The following is a 19,464-nucleotide window of genomic DNA, read 5'->3' on the forward strand; positions in this document are numbered from 1 at the left end:
ATGAGAGATTTTTGTATTCTGGACCTAAGTTTTTTATTGATATGCAAAGATTTCTTCCCATGGTATATCTTATCTGTTTGTTTTCTTAATGGTGTTTATTGAAGAGCAAATGTTCTTGATGGATTCAATTTCTTTATTTCTTTTTTTTTCTTGTATGGATTCCACTTTTGATATCAAGAAATCTTTGCCTAATCTAGGGTTACATAGATTTTCTCTTCTTGAACATGGTCAGCAAACACAACCTGCAGACCATATCTCGCTGACAGCTTGTTACTGTAATGTTTTATCAGAGCATAGACACACCCATTCATTTGCCTATTGACTATGGCTGCTTTCTCTTTACTGTAGCAGTTGAGAAGTTGCTAAAAAGATTGTATAGCCCAGAAAACCTGGTATGGCCCATTTCAAAAGATGTTTGCTGAACCCTGTTCTCTTAAGTGTTACAATTTTAGCTTATAATATAGTTGTGTCTATGATCCAATTTGTGTATGGTACGAGGTAAAGGTCTGACTTCACTTTTTGTCCTATGGATTATGCAATTATCCCAGTACTATCTGTTGAAAAGACTATCCTGTAGGTAATGAGTCATTGTCTTTTTGCTGCTTTCACGATTTTCTCTTTGTCTTTGGTTTTCGTCAGTTTGTTGTGCTGTATCTAGGTTGGCAGTCTTTTTATACTTACCTACTTTGGGTTGTTGAGTGTTTTTGATCTCTAGATAAATGTTTCATGAAACTTGGAAAGTTTTCAGCCATTATTTTTTCTAACTTTTTTCCTGTAACTTTTGTGGGACTCTCATTGTGTGCATCCTGTTGTATTTGATGTTGTGAACACGTCTCCACTGCTCTATTCATTTTTCTTCAGTCTTTTTTTTCCTCTGTTCTTCAGATTGGGTAACTTATTTTGTCTTTAATTTTACTGATTCTTTATGTAATATTGATTCTCCTCTTCAGACCATATAGTGAATTTTTCATTTCAGTTACACTTTTCAACTCCAAAATTTCCCTTTGGTTCTTTTTAATGGTTTACATTTCTTTGTTGATATTTGCTGTAGTCATTGTATATATGTATACATTAAACTTTTTAAAGCATAGTTTCCTTTATTTCTTTAAACATATTTATAATAACTTTAGGGGCTTCCCAGGTGATGCTAGTGGTAAAGAATCTGCCTGCCAGTGTAGTAGATGCGGGTTCAGTTCCTGGGTCAGGAAGATCCCCTGGAGTAGGAAAAGATACCCCACTCCAGTATTCTTGCCTGGAAAATTCCATGGACAGAGAGGCCTGGTGGGCTACAGTCCATGGGGCTGCAAAGAGTTGGACACGACTGAGTGATTGAGCATATAATTTTAAAATCTGTCTGCTGAATCTAATATCCAATTCCACTTGAATACAGCTTCTGCTAGCTCTCTCCTTGCTCCCAAGAATGGGTTACAGTTTCCTTGTTCTTTGGCTCTGAATTTTTTTTTCCTTGAAACTGAACTTTAGTACAGTATATTATAGCAACTTTATTGTAATTTTATTAATTTTTTTCTTCAGATGATAGTGGTGATGGTTTCATTCATGCACACATTTATTTTTGGCTGTCCTGGGTCTTCGTTGCTTTATTAGTCACAGCAGACAGGGGCTGCTCTTTGTTGTGGTGCATGGGCTTCTCACTGCAGTGGTTTCTCTTGTGGAGCATAGGCTCTAGGATTTGCAGGCTTCAGTAGTTGCAGCTCCCAGGCTGCTGGGCACGGGCTCAGTAGTTGTGGCACACAAACTTAGTTGCTCTGAGGCATGTGGGATCTTCCTGGACCAGCTGTTGAACCTCCTGCATTGACAGGTGGATTCTTTACCACTGAGCTTCCAGGGAAGCCCTCATTTTTTTAAAAAGGTGCCTTTCATAGACTCTCTCTGCAGAATCTTTGTTCCAGTGTTTGGCTATTGATGCATCTCCTCAGCTTTTAAAACATTCTTACTTGTTTTCAGCTCGACTTTCTAGAGTTCTCCCTGGTGTCTGCACTGCTTGGTGCTAGCTACTGTTTGTTTGGAAGTTGTGTTTGAATGCCTTGGGCCTATATAGCTTTCACCGTGTGCTGGTGGGTTGTGAGTGTTTTGGGGAGAACATTAGAAGTTTTCAAGTTTGCCTCTTTGTCTTTCTCTTGGGTCTTCTCTGGTCTCCCAGTGCTTGTACACATCCCTTGTTTCCAGGCAGCCAGGGATGTGTAAGAGCTTATTGTCCCTCAGGTCTCCACTCGCCTTTGTGCTTGCTCTCATCCTCCCGGTTCCCTGGCATTTGGGTGGAGCTTCAGCCTTCTGGACCTCCCCTGCACACATGTGCTGCTTCCTGTTCAGCCAGGGCATCTTCTCAGAACTTGTGAATTTATCCTATCCCTCCCTATATGGCTTTCTCCTTCCACGGACCTCCCTATTAGGTTTCTAGGTAGTCCTCAGGTTTGTGGCTTGGCTCAAATGGTGTGGTCATTTCAGGCTACAAAAGTGGCAGGATTTTCTGTTTCCTGTTGGGTGTGGGTATTCTGCTCTCTGCCCCAAGCCAAAGTCAGCCTCCTTCAACAGCAAAGCTGTTGGTTTTTCATGGCCAGCCTCACCTTGCATTTACCATAATGTTGAAGGAGGGAGGATTGAGGCAGTTGCTGGTAAGGTGCCAGGCTTGCACTGTTCTTCTCAAAAACGTTATTTTTCAGGAATTAACTCTTCTCATTGTATTTTCTGGCCTTTGCTTGATTTTCAGAGCACAAATGGTTGTTTTTTGGACAGTTTTATTCAGTTTTATAATTGTTGTTTGAGGGCAAGATTTTATACTCTTTCGCTAGGGAAGACCAGCTTCACAACTTGGATTCTGGACTTTTTATAGGAATGTCACATTTCAAAGCCAAATGCTCTCTTCTTTGATTTATGCTTTGTGGGGATAGAGAACAGTAGTAACAATAATTTTTTAAAAAGTGAAATGGCAAAGAGGTAGATAGATGAATCTTAATTCAAAGGTTGGATTTCTCAGTAGTATGAGACTTTTACCCCTATATAGATAGCTCAAACTGAGGTTAACTGAGTGGTTTGGTGGCTCTTACAGAGTAGACTTGTGATGCTTCTTCAGAGTAAATTAACACTGACAAAGTACTTTTCTTACAGTATTCCTCACTTTTTAACAGTTTTATGAATTAGATATTGTAATTATGATCATTTTACAAATAAGATAAATTTTTAGGTTAGTAACTTATCTTTGCAATCAACATTTGTTTGTATGTGATAGAGATAGTACTTGAACCCATTTCTTCTGACTTCTTGTTTTTTTTATACTCTGCTTCCCTACTGTTTCATTTTAATGATCTTAGTGTTTTTATTTATGTAGGTAGTACTTGAAGTTAGAACAACTCATAACAATCTTCTTGAATTTTTTGCTAGAGTACAAATTCTTTTCTTTCATATGATAATCACTCTTACCTTACTGAAAAGCCCCTATTCATTCACGCAGTTGTGAAGCACAGTGGTAAGAATCATAGAAAGAGATATCCCATGGCAGCTTCCTCTGCCAGCTTCCTGTTTTTTTCTTACTCCATAGATGCAGATTCTGCCCAAGAAGCCCCTGCATTGCAGAGGGACTGGAGATCTGTATGATCTGTTTATTTCGCAATTGACAAGGGTAAGGGGGCCTTTTTGGGGGAGGCGCTTGGGTGCCCTGAATTTAGCTTTATGAAGCTGAGCTAACATTTATTTTGGTAATACTTAAACCTAGTTTTTTTTTTTACAGACCCTTCTTTAAATTCTGTTTGTCCTGTATCAATTAAGTGCCAGATTATCATATTAAAAACCATTTATCATAAGATTTTTTTTTTTATCCTGTTCAGAACAAGTCAGACAAGCATGAGTCATGTTTCTACAATGTCAAATCTGGGGTCATTTAGAATATAAATAATATTGGATATATGTAAGTTAAATTTCACTACAATGAAAAAATTTAAAGGTCTGTTTCTATAGCCTGTCACGGTTATTCTTAATTTGCTTTGTTCCTTTTCCATAAATCTTTCAATCTGTAGAGTGAAAAAGGGACTTGTAAATATGCTATAGACATTGTGGATGGGCGTGGTATCTTTTTCTTGCTGCCAGAAATTAATACCTATTTCCTTGCATTCTATGTCCATCCTAGATGCCAGTGAAATTTGAGTTGTATCTTCAGACTGTCCTGTATCTGTTTAATTAGTTTAGGTGTGAGGTGCAGCTGGTGAATCTTTTGGGAGCCAAGATAAGTTTTGTGGGTCTCACTTGGCAGGTTTATAGAGCTAGTGCCAGAAATGGTGGTGTTTACAATCAGAATTAAATTAAGTAAGGAGAAATTTAATGCTCTTTTAAACTGCAGAAGCATTGGGCAGAGATGATTGTAGCTTTTCTGGGTAGTTGAGAAGATTGATGATAGTGATTTCGTGAGCTTACTTTTATATTTGATGTTATTGTTAGTAGTAAAATAGCTTCGTTTACCAAGCTGCTTTACCTAAAGAACTAGTGTACATTTCTGTAATTTACATAGATATTTTTAATATTCTGTACTTCTCATTTTTAAATGGTTTTCTTTAAATATTAATTTATAGATTTTAAGGATTCAACAACATTATGTATATTATCCATACCACTGTTAATAAATGTTCCACTTTTTAGTGCCAAGCATTGGAAATCTATTTTTATTATATTTCTTAAATGACTTTTTTTTTCCTTTCTGTTTTCTTTAAGCCATAAGGATGAGTTTACCATTATTCCTGTATTGGTTGGAGCTCTGAGTGAGTCAAAAGAACAGGAATTCGGAAAACTCTTCAGTAAATACCTAGCGGATCCTAGTAATCTCTTTGTGGTTTCTTCTGATTTCTGCCATTGGGGTAAGTTCTAGATTTTAACATTTCATGGTAGAAATTATGTACTTGTGGTTAAAGGTATCTTTTCATTCTAAGCTCTGATCTTCAGTTATTTATCACTTTCCTTGGAAAGTTACACTTTTAGCAATAATATATAAAGGTGAATGAAAAGCTCTTGGTCATTTAAAAAGGATGAGACTGTAATAGGGGATTATGGATACATTTCCAAAGGCGACTGGTATAATTGGATTCACACTGTGAGGGCATCCTTGCTTAGACACTTAGGTTAGTAGGAGTTAAGATCTTTTAACCCCATTTCTAGGTAGAGCTGTGTGATAGATTCTCTGAAGTTAGTTTTTTGGCAGATAAAACATGTTCTTTAGAACGAAGAAGAGCACTGTGTGCTATGCCAGTCTTGCTCCACATTTTTTTCTTGTAATTAGTCCTTTCTACTTTCTTTTTTTGCCTTTGGTGTTTAATTTTTGCCCATAGTTGCCTCCAAAGATTATACCTCTAAAGTATCCTCCAAAGATTGTAACATGTTAGCTATTAGCACTGTGGTCTTCACTGGTTCATAAGGATAAGAACTTCAAAGAGATTTTTGTTATTATTGTGAATTAAAAAAAATAGAGAAGCTTCACAGCGAATAGATCATAAAGGAAGTGAGATGTTTATGGATGCCTCTTTTGGTTGAATTTTTTTTCTTGAATTCTTTGGATACAGTTTGTTCTATTTATCCATTACTGTGATAGAATGTTTCTAAATCCTATTCGTTTTAGGACACTCTTTGACTCATTGATTTAATGGTTTAAGGATGCCAATATCTGTTCATTCTTCAGCTGTTTCTTTGATTATGGTGAAAACATAAGGCTCAACACCATAAATTTTAAGCTACATAATGGCCAGAAAAACACCTTTAATGAGCTATAGGGAACCCTGGCCTTTACATGTCTTGTCATTGATTGCTAGAGTTGATTCTACATTTATCAGGCCTAGATAGGCTGGTTTCTTCTTGTCTTACATCATGCTGCACTGTGTGTGGCCTTGAGATTTCAGTTCAAGAGAAACATTCTCCCTAATGGTATAGATAAATATTTTGTTATCACTGATTTCTCAGCTGGGGCTGATTATCCCCGCAGGAGACATTTGGAAAAGCCTGGAGACAGTTCTGGTCCTCATAGCTGGAGTGGGAAGGAGGTGGGGATGCTATTGGCATCTAATGAGTAGAGTCCAGCAAAGCTGTTAGGTAAACATCCTATAATGTGCAGGATTATCTTGCCCACATGTCGACAGTGCTGAGATTGAAAGCCCTGGTTTAGGGTATGCAGGTAGCTCTGTCTGCTACCTCGCCAAATTCCTTAAGAGGCTCTCAGGGTTCTTTAATAACAAATTCTATTTGCTAGTTGGTTTGCTACCTTTGGCAGAAGTTATTTTTTATGGATATAAGTGTATTACTTAGATCTGAAAGGGTTCTTTTCTTGGGGATTTTGAAGTTTAGTAATAAAACTGGGAAGTATCATTATGGGGGGGGAAGCTATTTTTCTTAGTATTATGAATAAAGCATGTTTTAGAAATTTAAAGTTCCTAAAGCATGTGTCCCTTCCTCTTCACTTTTAAGGCTCTTTGAATTGTTTAAAATCACTTCGTGATTTAAATAATTCACTTCCCTGGTATGATAGTATCCTTCAGGGCCTAGACTCTCCCTCAATGTTGGTATAGTACAACCACAACATAAATCCACTTAAAAGACGAGTAGATGTTTTCATGTTGCTTTTGTGTGAACTCATCCTTTTTTACCTCATTGGTGATTATAAAGCAAATCCTAGTCTGCTACTGTGTTTAAGTAGAATGTTGAGAGAGAAAAACAAATTTGGTTTATATCTATTTAAATCTTCGGAAAATTATTTAGGCCATTTAGTCTACTAATTTCTTGAAAATTTTGGCATTTAAATTGCAGGATTGAATTTTCTGGTTATAATTACAAAAAAGAAGTCAAACTTTCCAAAGTCTGGTAAATGTTAGCTATTGGAATTGTCAAGAGACTAAAACATATTTATATTTACATTTAGTGGTTAAGTAATAGAACCTTTCCAAGTGTTTATTTTTTCAGTATAACTGTCACTAATAATGCTCATTAAATGCCTACTTTGCACTTATGGAAAGCACCGTACTAATATTTGTTAGGAAATTTGATGGAGGTTTGAGGGTAAGTGGAAAGAGTTACATGGACACTATTCCAAAATTGGTAGACTCCTTTCTACAATGCAATAGTGACTGCCATTCTTGTAAAGTAAGCTTTATTTTCTCCTTTACATGCCTATTGAGACAATATAAACCATTGGCTAGTTATGGGTTAAATTGTGTTTACTTACAGAAATTAAATTTCATATTTTTCAAATTCATGCTCTAGTGGCACTGGTCCTCTTTCCTATGTGAATGAACAGTAATTTCCATCTCAAAAATATAGCCTTTTCTCATGACTACAGTACTTAGTTTCTTCTTCTTGTTTTAATGATACTATGTGGATTGATTTTATCATGCTTAAGTAATGATAACACTGAATTCAGAATCATTTCACAGGAAAGATTAATTTTCTCAAGTACTCAGAGATCTTAAAAGTTTCATTGAGTTAGGTTCTTAACACACTTCACATTTCTGAATAGCTTGGTTTTTTTTTTTTTAAGAGAAGTCACTTGATTATGATACAGTTGACCAATTGCTCAGATATATACAGTGGGATTTTTTTCATTGTTGTTGTTAAATAATATGTTAGAGTACTGCCAGTAACGACATCTTTATTTCTAACGGGTGTTTCTCTTTATATTCAGTCCAGGTTCTGTGAAAAATAAAATGAAAAACTTGATGATAGAGACAGTTGAGAGACCTACATGTGTGTAACTGGAAGGATTTTGCCTTGTCAACCTTATTTGTTAGCCAATGTCCATTATAAAAATTAATTTTTTAAAGGGGTGTTTTGCTTTAAAGAGATTCATCTTTCTGATCCCACTTAGGTCTTGTTTAGACTTGAAAGAGATATTGGAGAAAGAAAAAAATAGATTAAAATACTCTGAATTTTTCTTTTTGGGTGAGACAAGCAAAAGGGACAGTTTGGAACCTAGATTCTATTGTGCCCTGTCTTTCTGTCCCCTCATTTGAATCTCCCTGCTTTTTGGGAGCCCCAAATGGTGTTTCTCTGATAACATTTGAATATCAGGAAGAGTAACAGAAGCGAAAGGACACTTGCTGCTCGTATCTGACTTTTACCACGGTTAAATGATGCTGTCCCCACACATTGTGCACTTACTTACCAAGTCCACATCCTGTTGGATGGCTCCATTATGGAGAATTTTGTCTGTGGTCAGGACTTTTTAGTTTTTCTAGTTAGTAGAATTTGTATTCTGTTTTCCTGAGTTTTATTTTTTCTCTTTTCCATATATTCTGTTAATACTTGCTTTTTCCCGATCATCCCGAACTTTATACTTTCAAATGTAGATTATTGACAGCTTTCATTAACATAACTTTCAGTTAACTTCTGAGAAGTTTCTAAATGAAACTGGATTTAACAAAAGTTGATTCTGTAAAGTGGATTCACACTTCTGTTTATTAAATAATTTTCCTTTTAAATGATAGTTTTAATTTCAAATCAGTTTCAATAAATTTATTTGGTAAAAGTTAATGATAAATTATTTTGTTAAAATGTGAATAAGGTTTATACTACAGTCACTTCAGCAGGTTTGGATTTTTATCTGTAAACTTGCATTTGTATATTTACATAATTTTTAATAAATAGATGTCACATTAAAATTGGCATTTCTAGTTTGATATGTATTAGTATATGATTATTCATATTCTTCTCCCTTTCTGTTGTTAGTCTTTTGGGTATTGCTATTTTCTAAATATTTAAATTAATTTGTTAGCTAATTCCTGAAATATATCTTTTTCAAGATATTATATTTGTCTTCACAAATATTGGTACATAGTGATTTCACATTTTTAGGGTTTTGATCTTTTGCAAGTTTGAGATAAAGCCAATACTTTTACATTATAACTAAGACTTCAGAATGAAAGGACTATAGTATTTTGCTTATAAAAATAAATTCCTTATTTGATGCTACTTAGATAATATTTTCTTTATGAAACATTTTTTCTTTGGTAGTGATTTCAGTTAAATGTCCCTAGTTTAGGTCCTTAGTGTAGAATGGTCTAATAGTCTTATCTCACAGGTGTTGTGAGGTTGAACTCAAATATTTAAACATAGAAAGTGATTAAGTAAATGTATAATAGTACAGTTTTTCCTGGACATACGTCTGGAAGTCTGTCTTACTCACTGATCTTTTGGGGGCTTTATAGAACAACTTTCCAAGCTCATTGTTTATTTCTGCAATCTAGTATATAGCTTAATGTTGAGATGGTTAATATTTTTTTTTTACTTTCTGTTTTGAGGTATTTCAAAAGTAGTGTTGGTTCTTGTACCATTCATTGTTATGTTTGTCCTCATTAGTTGATTGTTGTGTGTTAAACAGACATCCCTGGAGCTTATTCTCCACACTCTGTGAATCCACTCATTAATCACCAGTCACCTTTGGAGATGGGAAAATTACTTACCTGTATTTCTTTTTCTCAGAAAGCGTGCTCTGGAATGGATTCACAAATGAGCTACCCTCCTTCCCTCAAAGAGTAAGGTTTCTGCTTTACAGGATTTTTTTCTTGGGTTATTTTTCCTCTCATCTTTTGAATTTGAAAAGAACTGAGGGAAGGCACCTGAAGAAACTACTGACATACTCACTAGGGGAGTTCCAAAGCTTGTGCTGCCCCTAGGGGCAGTGTCAATGGCTCTTAAAGCTAGAAAGCTCATACTTGGAGTTGAAACAGGGGCTCAAAGAATCCATTTTCCCAGTGTACCTTCTGAAAGGATAAGTTTCAGGTAAGTAATTTTCTCTTACTATGTGATATGCTTAATTCATACTTATATAAAAGTTCACACGTCCAGTTCTTCAGGCACATAGGCAACCGTATTTGTTCACTTTAGATGCATAAGCTTTACTGAATGTTAGAAATACTGTAAAGCAAAACTGATAAGATACATGAAATCATAATATATTTTAAATGAACAATATTTGAAGGTGCATTAATGAGCAATGTATTGTATTAGTGTCGTTTCTTTTATTTCTTAGTAAATAAAATCTTGACAAACTTTATTTTTAATAATTAGAAGCAAAACAATCTTTTCAATTCAAATTCCAAATGGTGTTTAAGTAAACTTGTTATGTGTGTGTACCCATGTGCTTTCACATGTATATGCATACATACGTATGTACATATTAATGCATTTAGGTTAGGATAATGGCAACTGTTTACTTTAAATTTGATGCTTTCTCCAAATATATTGACCAGAATGAATTACTGAAGTAATTTTGAAATGTTTATATAATTAAGTTATCATGAGACAGTTTGAGCTGTTACAAGTAAGATGCTTTTTTCAATGTAGTACCTATAGACGTGTGAATTTAGCTTCTTAACAAATTCTTCAGTGCATATCAAATATTTCTACTCAGTTCTTCAGCTCCTAAATTCGAGATGGCTACTGAAACATGGCAAAAAGTAGATAACAAAATATTAAAACATTTGCTCATTGATTTTCTTTGTATTTTGTCATTCTTACTAAATCACATGTTGATTTAGTATTTTAACTTATTTTAAACATTGGGTGTACTTCTGTCTTCAGAAGTAGTTTTTAAGTGAAAGTTACATTGAAAATGGTCCATATGAATAAGATAGCATTTTAAAATATAGTTACACTTTTGACGTATGATTAGGGCAGGTTTAACCAACTTCAGCAATTTGAAACAGGAGCTCTAAAATTGAAAATAAGTAGAAAAGACTTCTGAATAGCAAATGTCACAAAGTACACACGTTTTTCTCTGCACTTGAGAGTGGCCATCTTGAGATAAGACAATTATGTCCCAGTAACAGGGATTATTGACAACTAAAACTAACAGTTATTGTCAGAAGTAAGAAAAAGAGAATGTATTAGTAAAAACCTGAAGCAGCTCAGGTTCAAAGAATATTCATCTTGATTTCATCCAAGAATATTACTCTAATTACAGTGACAGTGAGTTAGAATTTTCTTGTCCAGGATTGTTTATTGGATTGTTTATTCATTTCACAGACGATGTGAGGCAGCTTTATCAAAAGAACTTTGCAATAAAAGTAGAAATTTAGTACCAGGGAATTGAATCACTAAGTTATTATGATAGACTTTAGATTTGGCTTTGAACCTTCTGAGAGCAGCCTGGCAAATAGGAAAAATAGAGTAAATTATGTAACGCATATTAGGTAGGAGTAAGTACATATATTCTTTAAAGGAAAACAAAGCTGTACCTAACTCTTAAGTTTTGAAGGAAATGTCTGATGAATTGTTTAATATAGAGATACTGAGTGATAGAGTTGTCACTGTTTAAGAATTTTTTTAGTTCAAGAACTGTAATAGATCTGATAGTTATAGCAACATACAATAATCTCCAGTGTTTACCAGAAAAGGTTGTTAATATTCAGAATGCAGGTAATTGTCTCAGAACCCTATTGCTTGATTCTAGGATATCATGAATTGTAAGATGCAGTATTGATTTAATAATGGTGCTTGGTGGGGAAGTGGGGAGAAATAAGAATTGCCACATTGAGTGGTTGTACATGTTAATGTATGTGAAAAGTTAATATGTGAAAGCTAAGGAAATATGGTATATTGTAGAAAGGTGACTATCAGAGATGATTAGCATCAACAAGTTAATGAAATGTTAAAAACTGTAATGTGTAGTTTCAAAAAGGACATCCAAAGGGTTTTATAATTTTACATAGCTCGTGATCTGTAAGATGATATTTTTTAGTGAGATAAATAGAAAACTTAAAAATCATAATTATCTAGTCAAAGAAACCCATCTTCTCAGATGCGAGGATAATAATTGGCTCTGTGAACTTTGCTGTAAAATTTCAGCACAAAGACGCATGGTATGTGTGTACATGATTAGGGTACTCTAATGCCTTCAGAATTGCACTTCAGTGCATCTTTGAAAATAAGGAATATGAAAATAATGAATTCTTGAAAATAAAGGCATTGCTGAAAAACAAGTTTTGATATATCTGAAATACAACATAATCAGTTGAAGAATAATCTGTAATTAATTATGAATATGTTTAACTTTTGGCTTTTATATGAACATAGTAGGAATCAAAATTCACTTCCTGAGCCTTTTGTTTCTCCCTTTTTAAACTTCTTCCATTTACCCTCTCTGTTCTTTGGAGAATAACTAAACATTGATTGTTCTGTGCTTGAACCTTTACTGAGACTTTATTGTCAGAGTAGAACTACTTGTTAAATTTATACTTTTGTGTATCCTACTTAAAGGCACTTGTATTAATTGTTTTCTAACATTTGCAACAATGACATAAATTTTAAAATTTAGATCATAAAAATTATACAAGCCACATATATCTCTGACTTACTTTTTTTTTTATTTTCTGTAGTAGAGATTAAATCTTTGCATTTGTACAACAAAAGCCAAGCTTTCATTGGTTTGTTATACTGAGATAGTTTCCTTAAGCCAAATCTTCTTGAATCATGTTCTTTGGGTTTACTTTCCATTATAGACCGATATAATATGTTTTAACAATGCTTCTAACTTTTAAACTGTTTTTCCTTAGTCTTTTGTATTGCTTGTGACTTTAAGGTTTTACAGTTTGAAATAGTTTTTAACCTTGTAAAACACTGATGATATATCATTTCTTTATTACCTTCCCAAATATGCCTTTTATTTTTACATACAAGGGCTCTTGGGAATCATTCTCTCAGAGGCTTAAGCTGTGCTTTGCCTTCCATGAGAACTGAAATTATTTGGTAAGCGCTTGCTTTCTTTTTAGCTTCTAATTTTTCCCTATTTTATTTTGTACATGATATTTGTTTCAAGGTCAAAGGTTCCGTTACAGTTACTATGATGAATCCCAGGGGGAGATTTATAGATCCATTGAACATCTAGATAAAATGGTAAGTCCTTCAGGTGTGGGGTTTTACTGCTCTAAGATTTTTTTCTTTAATTTCAGATTAGTGACTCAAGACTTATTATGTTAAGGTATACAATGGGCTGACAATTCTTTCCCTATGTTTAAATGTGCAAAATATATATTGTAATCATGTGATATTGATTATAAAATAATCCCTGTTAGTAGAGATTTCCTTCATCTTAATTTTATTTGATTAATTAATTATACTTTGAATAGATACAGATTTTAGATACTGTTTGGGGAATGTCTTGGATTTAGGGACAATAGGATACTAATGCCATTACTTACTGTTAAGCAGAAGCAACCATAGTAAATTCTAAGTTTATTTTATTACTTAATTCTATTTTTTGGCCATTTGGGTTTTTCTTAAATGGAATTTGGATTCATTTTAAATTAGAATTTTAAAACATTGTTGTATTCTTTACTAGCCCAGGAATACAGTAGATATTGATCCTGCAGTCAAAACTGCAGATATTGTCAAAACCTGCAGTCAAAATATCCTGCAGGTCTTGAGTCAAAACCTGCAGTCAAAATATCCTGCAGGTCTTGAGTCTAAACCTCAAGTTTTCCTTGAGGTAGGGTGGTCAGAGTACTTGCTTTAATATTTCATATTTAGTATTTAATATTTTAGATAATATTTGATATTTTAGAGACATGCAGATCATTTTGGTATCAACTCATAATGGAATATTAAATCTAGCAAATATATCACTAATTTTTTCTGATCTTCAACAGATTGTTTCAGTTTTATAGTCCTCAATTTGTCTCTCTAAGATGAGAGACTTGGAGAGACTTAGTCTCTAAATTATCTTTAAATTCTTATCAACCTTTCACTCCATAATCTTAAAATCAATTTGGCCAGTTTGTGATAAGCTTTATGGGTATGTTTTAATATAAGAATATTTGGTCTAAAATAGAAAAACATTTTAGTAAGGATTTTGGATCTGAAGCTATAAGTAGATTATATTGAGTAGTATTATTTTATTAAAAGCCAAATGGAATAAATGCAGTTACTCAGGAGATTTTATCATATTTAAATTTATCATGTTACTTTAAATCCGATTATGGCCTAATACTTTTGCCTTTGAAATTTTGTTTGAATTTTAATTCACTGACTTTTTTTTTTGGCCTTATTATATTGTCATGTCGGTCAATTAATTCTTTTCTGGCTACTATTCTAATCTTGCTGTTCTGAGGTTTAGTTCTCAGTTGCCTCAGAAAACTTTTCCGGTTCTATGTCATTTATTTTCTTCATAAAGCAAATGGTAATTGAGTGTCTACTGTATTATAATACTATATGAAGTATTGAAGATACTAAGAAGAGAAAGCATGATCTCTGATTTAATTGATCCTACAGTCTCATCATCTAGTAGACTTAGAAAAGAAGCCATTACAATATAGAGATGTCAGGTGTTTAGGAGGCATTTTGGACACACCGGTCTCCTTACCGTTCCCCAGTGATGCCATACATGTGCCCCAGCTTAGAGCTTGTGCCCTTTGCACTGGACTGTCTCACTTACTTTATGACTGCTTGGTTTTCACCCTCCCAGTGAGGCCTACTGGCACATCTTACACTCCACCCTTTCAGCATCCACAATCCACCTTACTTTTCCTCTGAGAAACTAAATGTTTCACTTATTTATTATGTAAGGATATATGTTTTCTTTACGAATGTATCCAAAGTGCTTAGACTAGCTGTTGAAACGTAGGTAGGGGCCCAGCAAATAGTTTTCAAATGATTGAGTTGATGAATATAATTAATATAATACAATTAATATAATTATAATATATATAATATAATATAATTAATATAATGTAATTTCTGTGTACATAATTAAACAAATACCCTAATTGTAATCTGAGGAAGAAATAAAAGGAAAAGTAATTTATAGTAAATTAATATATGTTTGATAATGTACATGCCCAGGTACCAACTGTATTCGAGGAGACAGTGGAGTAGTTAGATACTTAGAGAGTATCATTAATTCAACAGCTACACACAAACATCTATTTAAAGATGTTTATATTTGTGACTTACATTACCAAGTTACATGGGTGAATGAATAATTCATCAATTCTAAAATGGTGAATAATTCTTAGGAAAACTGTAAATTTAACAAAGTATAGTTTTCCCTCACTTTATATGATAGTTTATTTTTGGGAAATCTATGGTGTATTAAAATCATGTAAAACATCTTTGTGTTTGTATGTAAAATGGTGTTAAGAGTATAGATAATTATAAGCAGGTTTTTTCTCATATATGGACATATGAAAGTGTTAAGGGATAAGAACAGTTCCTTGTGTGTGGAACTGTCCTGTATTGCAGGACAGTCAGCATCTCTGGTTGCCACCCACTAAATCCCCCGGTAGTATCTTCTGGTTATTGGCACAACCCACAAATATGCCCTGGGTCGGGAAGATATCCTAAAATAGGAAATGGCAACCCACTCCAGTATTCTTGCCTGGAGAATTCCATGGACAGAGGAGCCTGGCCAGCTATAGGATTGCAAAGAGTTGGACATGATGGAGCATTTGAACATCTAGAAATATGCCCACAATTTTCCACTAAGTCCCTGTGGTGAACAGTTATTCTAAGACCTTTCCATGATGTGCTCAATCATGTCTGACTCTTTGCAACCCTATAGACTGTAGCCTGCTAGGTTTCTCTGTCCATGGGATTTTTCCAGGCAAGAATACTGGAGTGGGTTGCCATTTCCTCCTCAAGGGGATCTTCCCTTCCAGGGAAGATCTTCCCGGCCCAGGGATCGAACCTGCATTGGCAGACAGATTCCTTACTACTGAGCGATCTGGGAATCTACCATTGTAAGACCTTTTGTTGTTCCATCACACAGTGCAAAATCTTACCCTGTTCTATTTTTCTTCTTAGTACTTATTACTGTGTGACTTAATATTTGTTGATTTGTTGGTAAAAGCCTCCTCTATTAGATTGTAAGCTTCATGAGATCAAGATCTTTATTTTATATCACCCTGTTTCTGGTACTCAGTATGTGTATCTGTCAAATCAATGGCTAAGTGGATGAGAGAGAGTGAGAAATTACGCTAGAGAATCTAGAACAGGCTGTTTAAAGGATATCAAATAGGAAAGTGATAAAAGAAGACTGTATGTGAATAGATCATATAGCTGTACTGCAGCAAATGGGTTGGACATAGGCCAGAGGAGAAATGAGTAGACTAGTTTGATTATCCAAGTGAGACATGGTAATTTGGTTGGGTTGGTGATGGGGGAGAGAGGGACAGAGTGGATGTGTCCAGTATATTTTAGAGACAGACTGATGATAAAACTCAGAGGAGAAGGAAGTGTCAAGGGTAATTCCTTCCAGAAAATACAGCAAATTAGTGAATACAACAAAAAAGAGGCAGACTCACAGATACAGGGAACAAACCAGTGGTTACCAGTGGGGAGGGGGTGAGGGGCGACATAGGTTGGGGAGTGGGAGGTATAAACTATAGGGTGTAAGATAGGCCTATAAGGATGTATTGTACAACATGGGGAATAGAGTTAGTATTTTGTAATAATTGTATATGGGATGTAATTTATAAAAAGATCTTTTAAAAATTAAAAAAAAAAGATGTTTCCTAATTTTCTGGCTTATGCTGCTGGTTATATCTTCATTCTGTTCACTTAGGTCAGAATCACAAGGTGATAGGACTAGTTTTTTTTCAAGGTAGGGTGATCATAAATTCAAATATTAGGGATATGTTATATTTGCTATAACAAATAGCAAGGCATCCAAGTGGAGATATCAGGCAAGTAGGCATTTGGATTTTCTTTTCACCAAATATTTTTGAGTGCATTTAAAGTTCTAGGCACTGGTGAAAATAAGGCAATAAATAAGCTCACTTGATCTCACAGAAATTTTATTCTATCTGGAGGAGACGCATATTTTTTTTTTTTAAAGAGTTAAGGATACACTATATAAGTCAGTTTTCAAAAGTGATGTGTGCTATGCAGAAAATATTAACAGGGTTTTGAAAAAGCATATAATTCTAAGCTGCTTTAGATTGAATGCTTGGAAAAAGACTTCCTGAGGAGGAACATTAAATTGAGTTATAAATGATAAGAAGGCACAAACTCAGTAGATCAGAGGGAAGAACATTCTAGACAAAACTGCCATTGTGACAGCCTTATGATGGGAAGAGGCTAGTGTGTGAGAAGAAAGGGAAAAAGGTCAGGGTTATAGGGATAAGAATGATACAGCTCAGGTAAGAGAGGTGGGCAGGGGATCAGGAAATGTAGGGCTTTAACTTCCAGGATAGGAAATTTATGTGAATACAGTGGGAAGTGAAATGATGGAATAATAAAATAATTATTTTAAAGGTTGCTTTGCTGGTTGTATAGAGAATGGATTCTGCAAAAGGATCAGGAGTAGTAACAGTGGGCATTGGCAGGAGTTTGGGGGAGAGATGCTAGTAATTTGAACCAGGGTGGTATTAGTGAAGATGGAAAGAAGTTCATAGATTTGAGTTCTTGTATTCAACAGGGCTTTGCTAATGGATTAACCGTATTGGTTTGGAGCTCAGAGAAGAGATCTGGAGTAAGTTTGGGAGTTCTCAACAGGTAGTTGTTAATCAAAGCCAAGGCAGAGATGGGATTGTCTACTGCAGTAATTCCCAACCCCGTCTTTACAACTGAAATCACTTGTGGAACTCTCTCAAAATAGACTTGCCCATACCTGCCCCTGGGGATCCCCTTTTAATAATATGGAGAGAGTCCAAACAACTGTATTCCAAAACCATATTTGAAGGTGAGTTGGAGCTAGCCTATTATGGACTCTGATCTGTTGAAATAGAACAGAATTTCCTATTCATTTTCTTTCCCTTTGTTTCCTACTCAGCTATGTAAATAATCTGTGGACTTTAATCAGACAGCATTTAAATTTGCAAATGTAAGAATTTATCAATCAATGAATTGATGCTTTTAGCACAAGGGAAATGTCCTCAAAACATTGGTTTACCTGGTATTCTGAAGTTACTGAATATAATAGCATCATTTGGAATTTTCTAGAATAGAGGACATATTTAAGTAATACTATTGTTCTCTGTGTATGTTGTATATTACAAACATCTATATTTAACATTTCTTTTAGCCTGCCTTTTAACTGTTGATTTTTAGGTTATATTAAAAGGACTAGCTTTGTTTGTCTTTCTTGATGTGTATGATCAGTTGGATAACTAGACCCTGCTTGCTTACTTTGAGGAAGAGCAAGAAGAGTCACATTTACCCATTGGCATGATTCTTGTAACTTCTGAAATTTTTTGCCTCTTCTGCTCACTTCTTAGGCTTTGAAACTTTTAGAAATTTTTGTTCAGGAGAACCAATAAGCTTTAGGTTGAATTCCAAATCTACCTTACTTTACATGTCCAAAATTATTGGAGGTTAGCTTTAAAATTTTTATTTAAATAGCCTGGAATATAATTTCGGAATAAATATTGAATATTTGCTTCATTTTAATATGCTTGAATTTAATAGTTGATATAACATTTGACTTGAACTTGATTTTTGTGGTCCATTTATTGAAACACTTCTGTAATATATGTCTATATAATTTTAAAAGGACTCTTAAGTGTTTTTTTTTTTTTTTAATGAGCATGCTGTTAATTCAAGTTATAAATCCATTCTGGGAGTTAGAATAAATGGATTAAAATAACCAGAATAGTTAGCTCTATACATATACTTACGTATATATGATTTTATACATGTAAGTATATCTATACACTCACTATTATGCCAGCTCTTATGCAGTGTGTTTTCTTAATTGATTTATGTGACCAAATGGTGAATATCCTACTGTATATTCCTTTTTATGAGTATCGTTTTATGTTGTAAATGGTTTCTTTAAGAATTAATATCATAATTTCTATTTATCAATCTTAGCAGAATATAGTAGGATACTTCTATACGAGTATTGCAAAAATGTTAGCAATTCTGAATTGTAATTATACCTTTGGAAAGTTTGATAGAGTGAAAAGATTATTTTTAAGTATAAAATTATAAAATTTTAGATTTTTGGGGAAAGTTATGTTAAGTTTTGGTGCCTTTTTTGTTATCAGAAGAGTCTTTTTAAATGTAGTTAATAAAATGTTAGAAAATAAAGTTTTTAGGCTCCAAAGTAAAAATTGCTGATTTTTGATGGGAGGAATTTTATGTCTAGCATTTGGATATCTTGGAAATTAATTATGTGAAGAAAACACATAAGGAAAGAAAAATATATAGGAAAACAAGCTGAATCTTTCAAATGTAGTTCGGAGAAAAAAAGTAACTAGTTGTAAGAGATGTAGATTCTGAAAGCCTTACAATGTTACTGACTACTGGCCATGTGTTTTGGTAATTAGTATGTTGCAATTTCAGTTTGTATAGTGACCAAAGCAGAAAACATTTTAAGATGTTGATTCTGTGAACCTTTTAGATTATATACTTGAAACAGCAGCCACATTTATACATGTTTTATATATATTTGATTGCAGGTTATTTTTCCGTACTGATTTTGATGTAGACCAGTGTTTCCTTATGGCTACTGGCATTTATGATTTGGCAGAGAGAATCTGAAAA

General features: G+C 34.1%; 1 protein-coding gene across 3 annotated transcripts in view; it reads left to right on the forward strand.

Annotated features, from left to right (window-relative positions):
* MEMO1 (mediator of cell motility 1) overlaps window positions 1-19,464 on the forward strand; it is a 110,722-nt gene that overhangs the window by 85,595 nt on the left and 5,663 nt on the right. For all 3 annotated transcript variants that reach the window (XM_068970437.1, XM_068970419.1, XM_068970428.1), the window contains 2 exons: window positions 4,720-4,862; window positions 12,800-12,876. In XM_068970437.1, the coding sequence (XP_068826538.1) occupies window positions 4,720-4,862; window positions 12,800-12,876 (220 nt within the window). The remainder of the gene's footprint in view (window positions 1-4,719; window positions 4,863-12,799; window positions 12,877-19,464) is intronic.

Source organism: Capricornis sumatraensis, chromosome 1 (assembly GCF_032405125.1).
Source record: "Capricornis sumatraensis isolate serow.1 chromosome 1, serow.2, whole genome shotgun sequence".
Taxonomy (NCBI): Eukaryota; Metazoa; Chordata; class Mammalia; order Artiodactyla; family Bovidae; genus Capricornis; species Capricornis sumatraensis.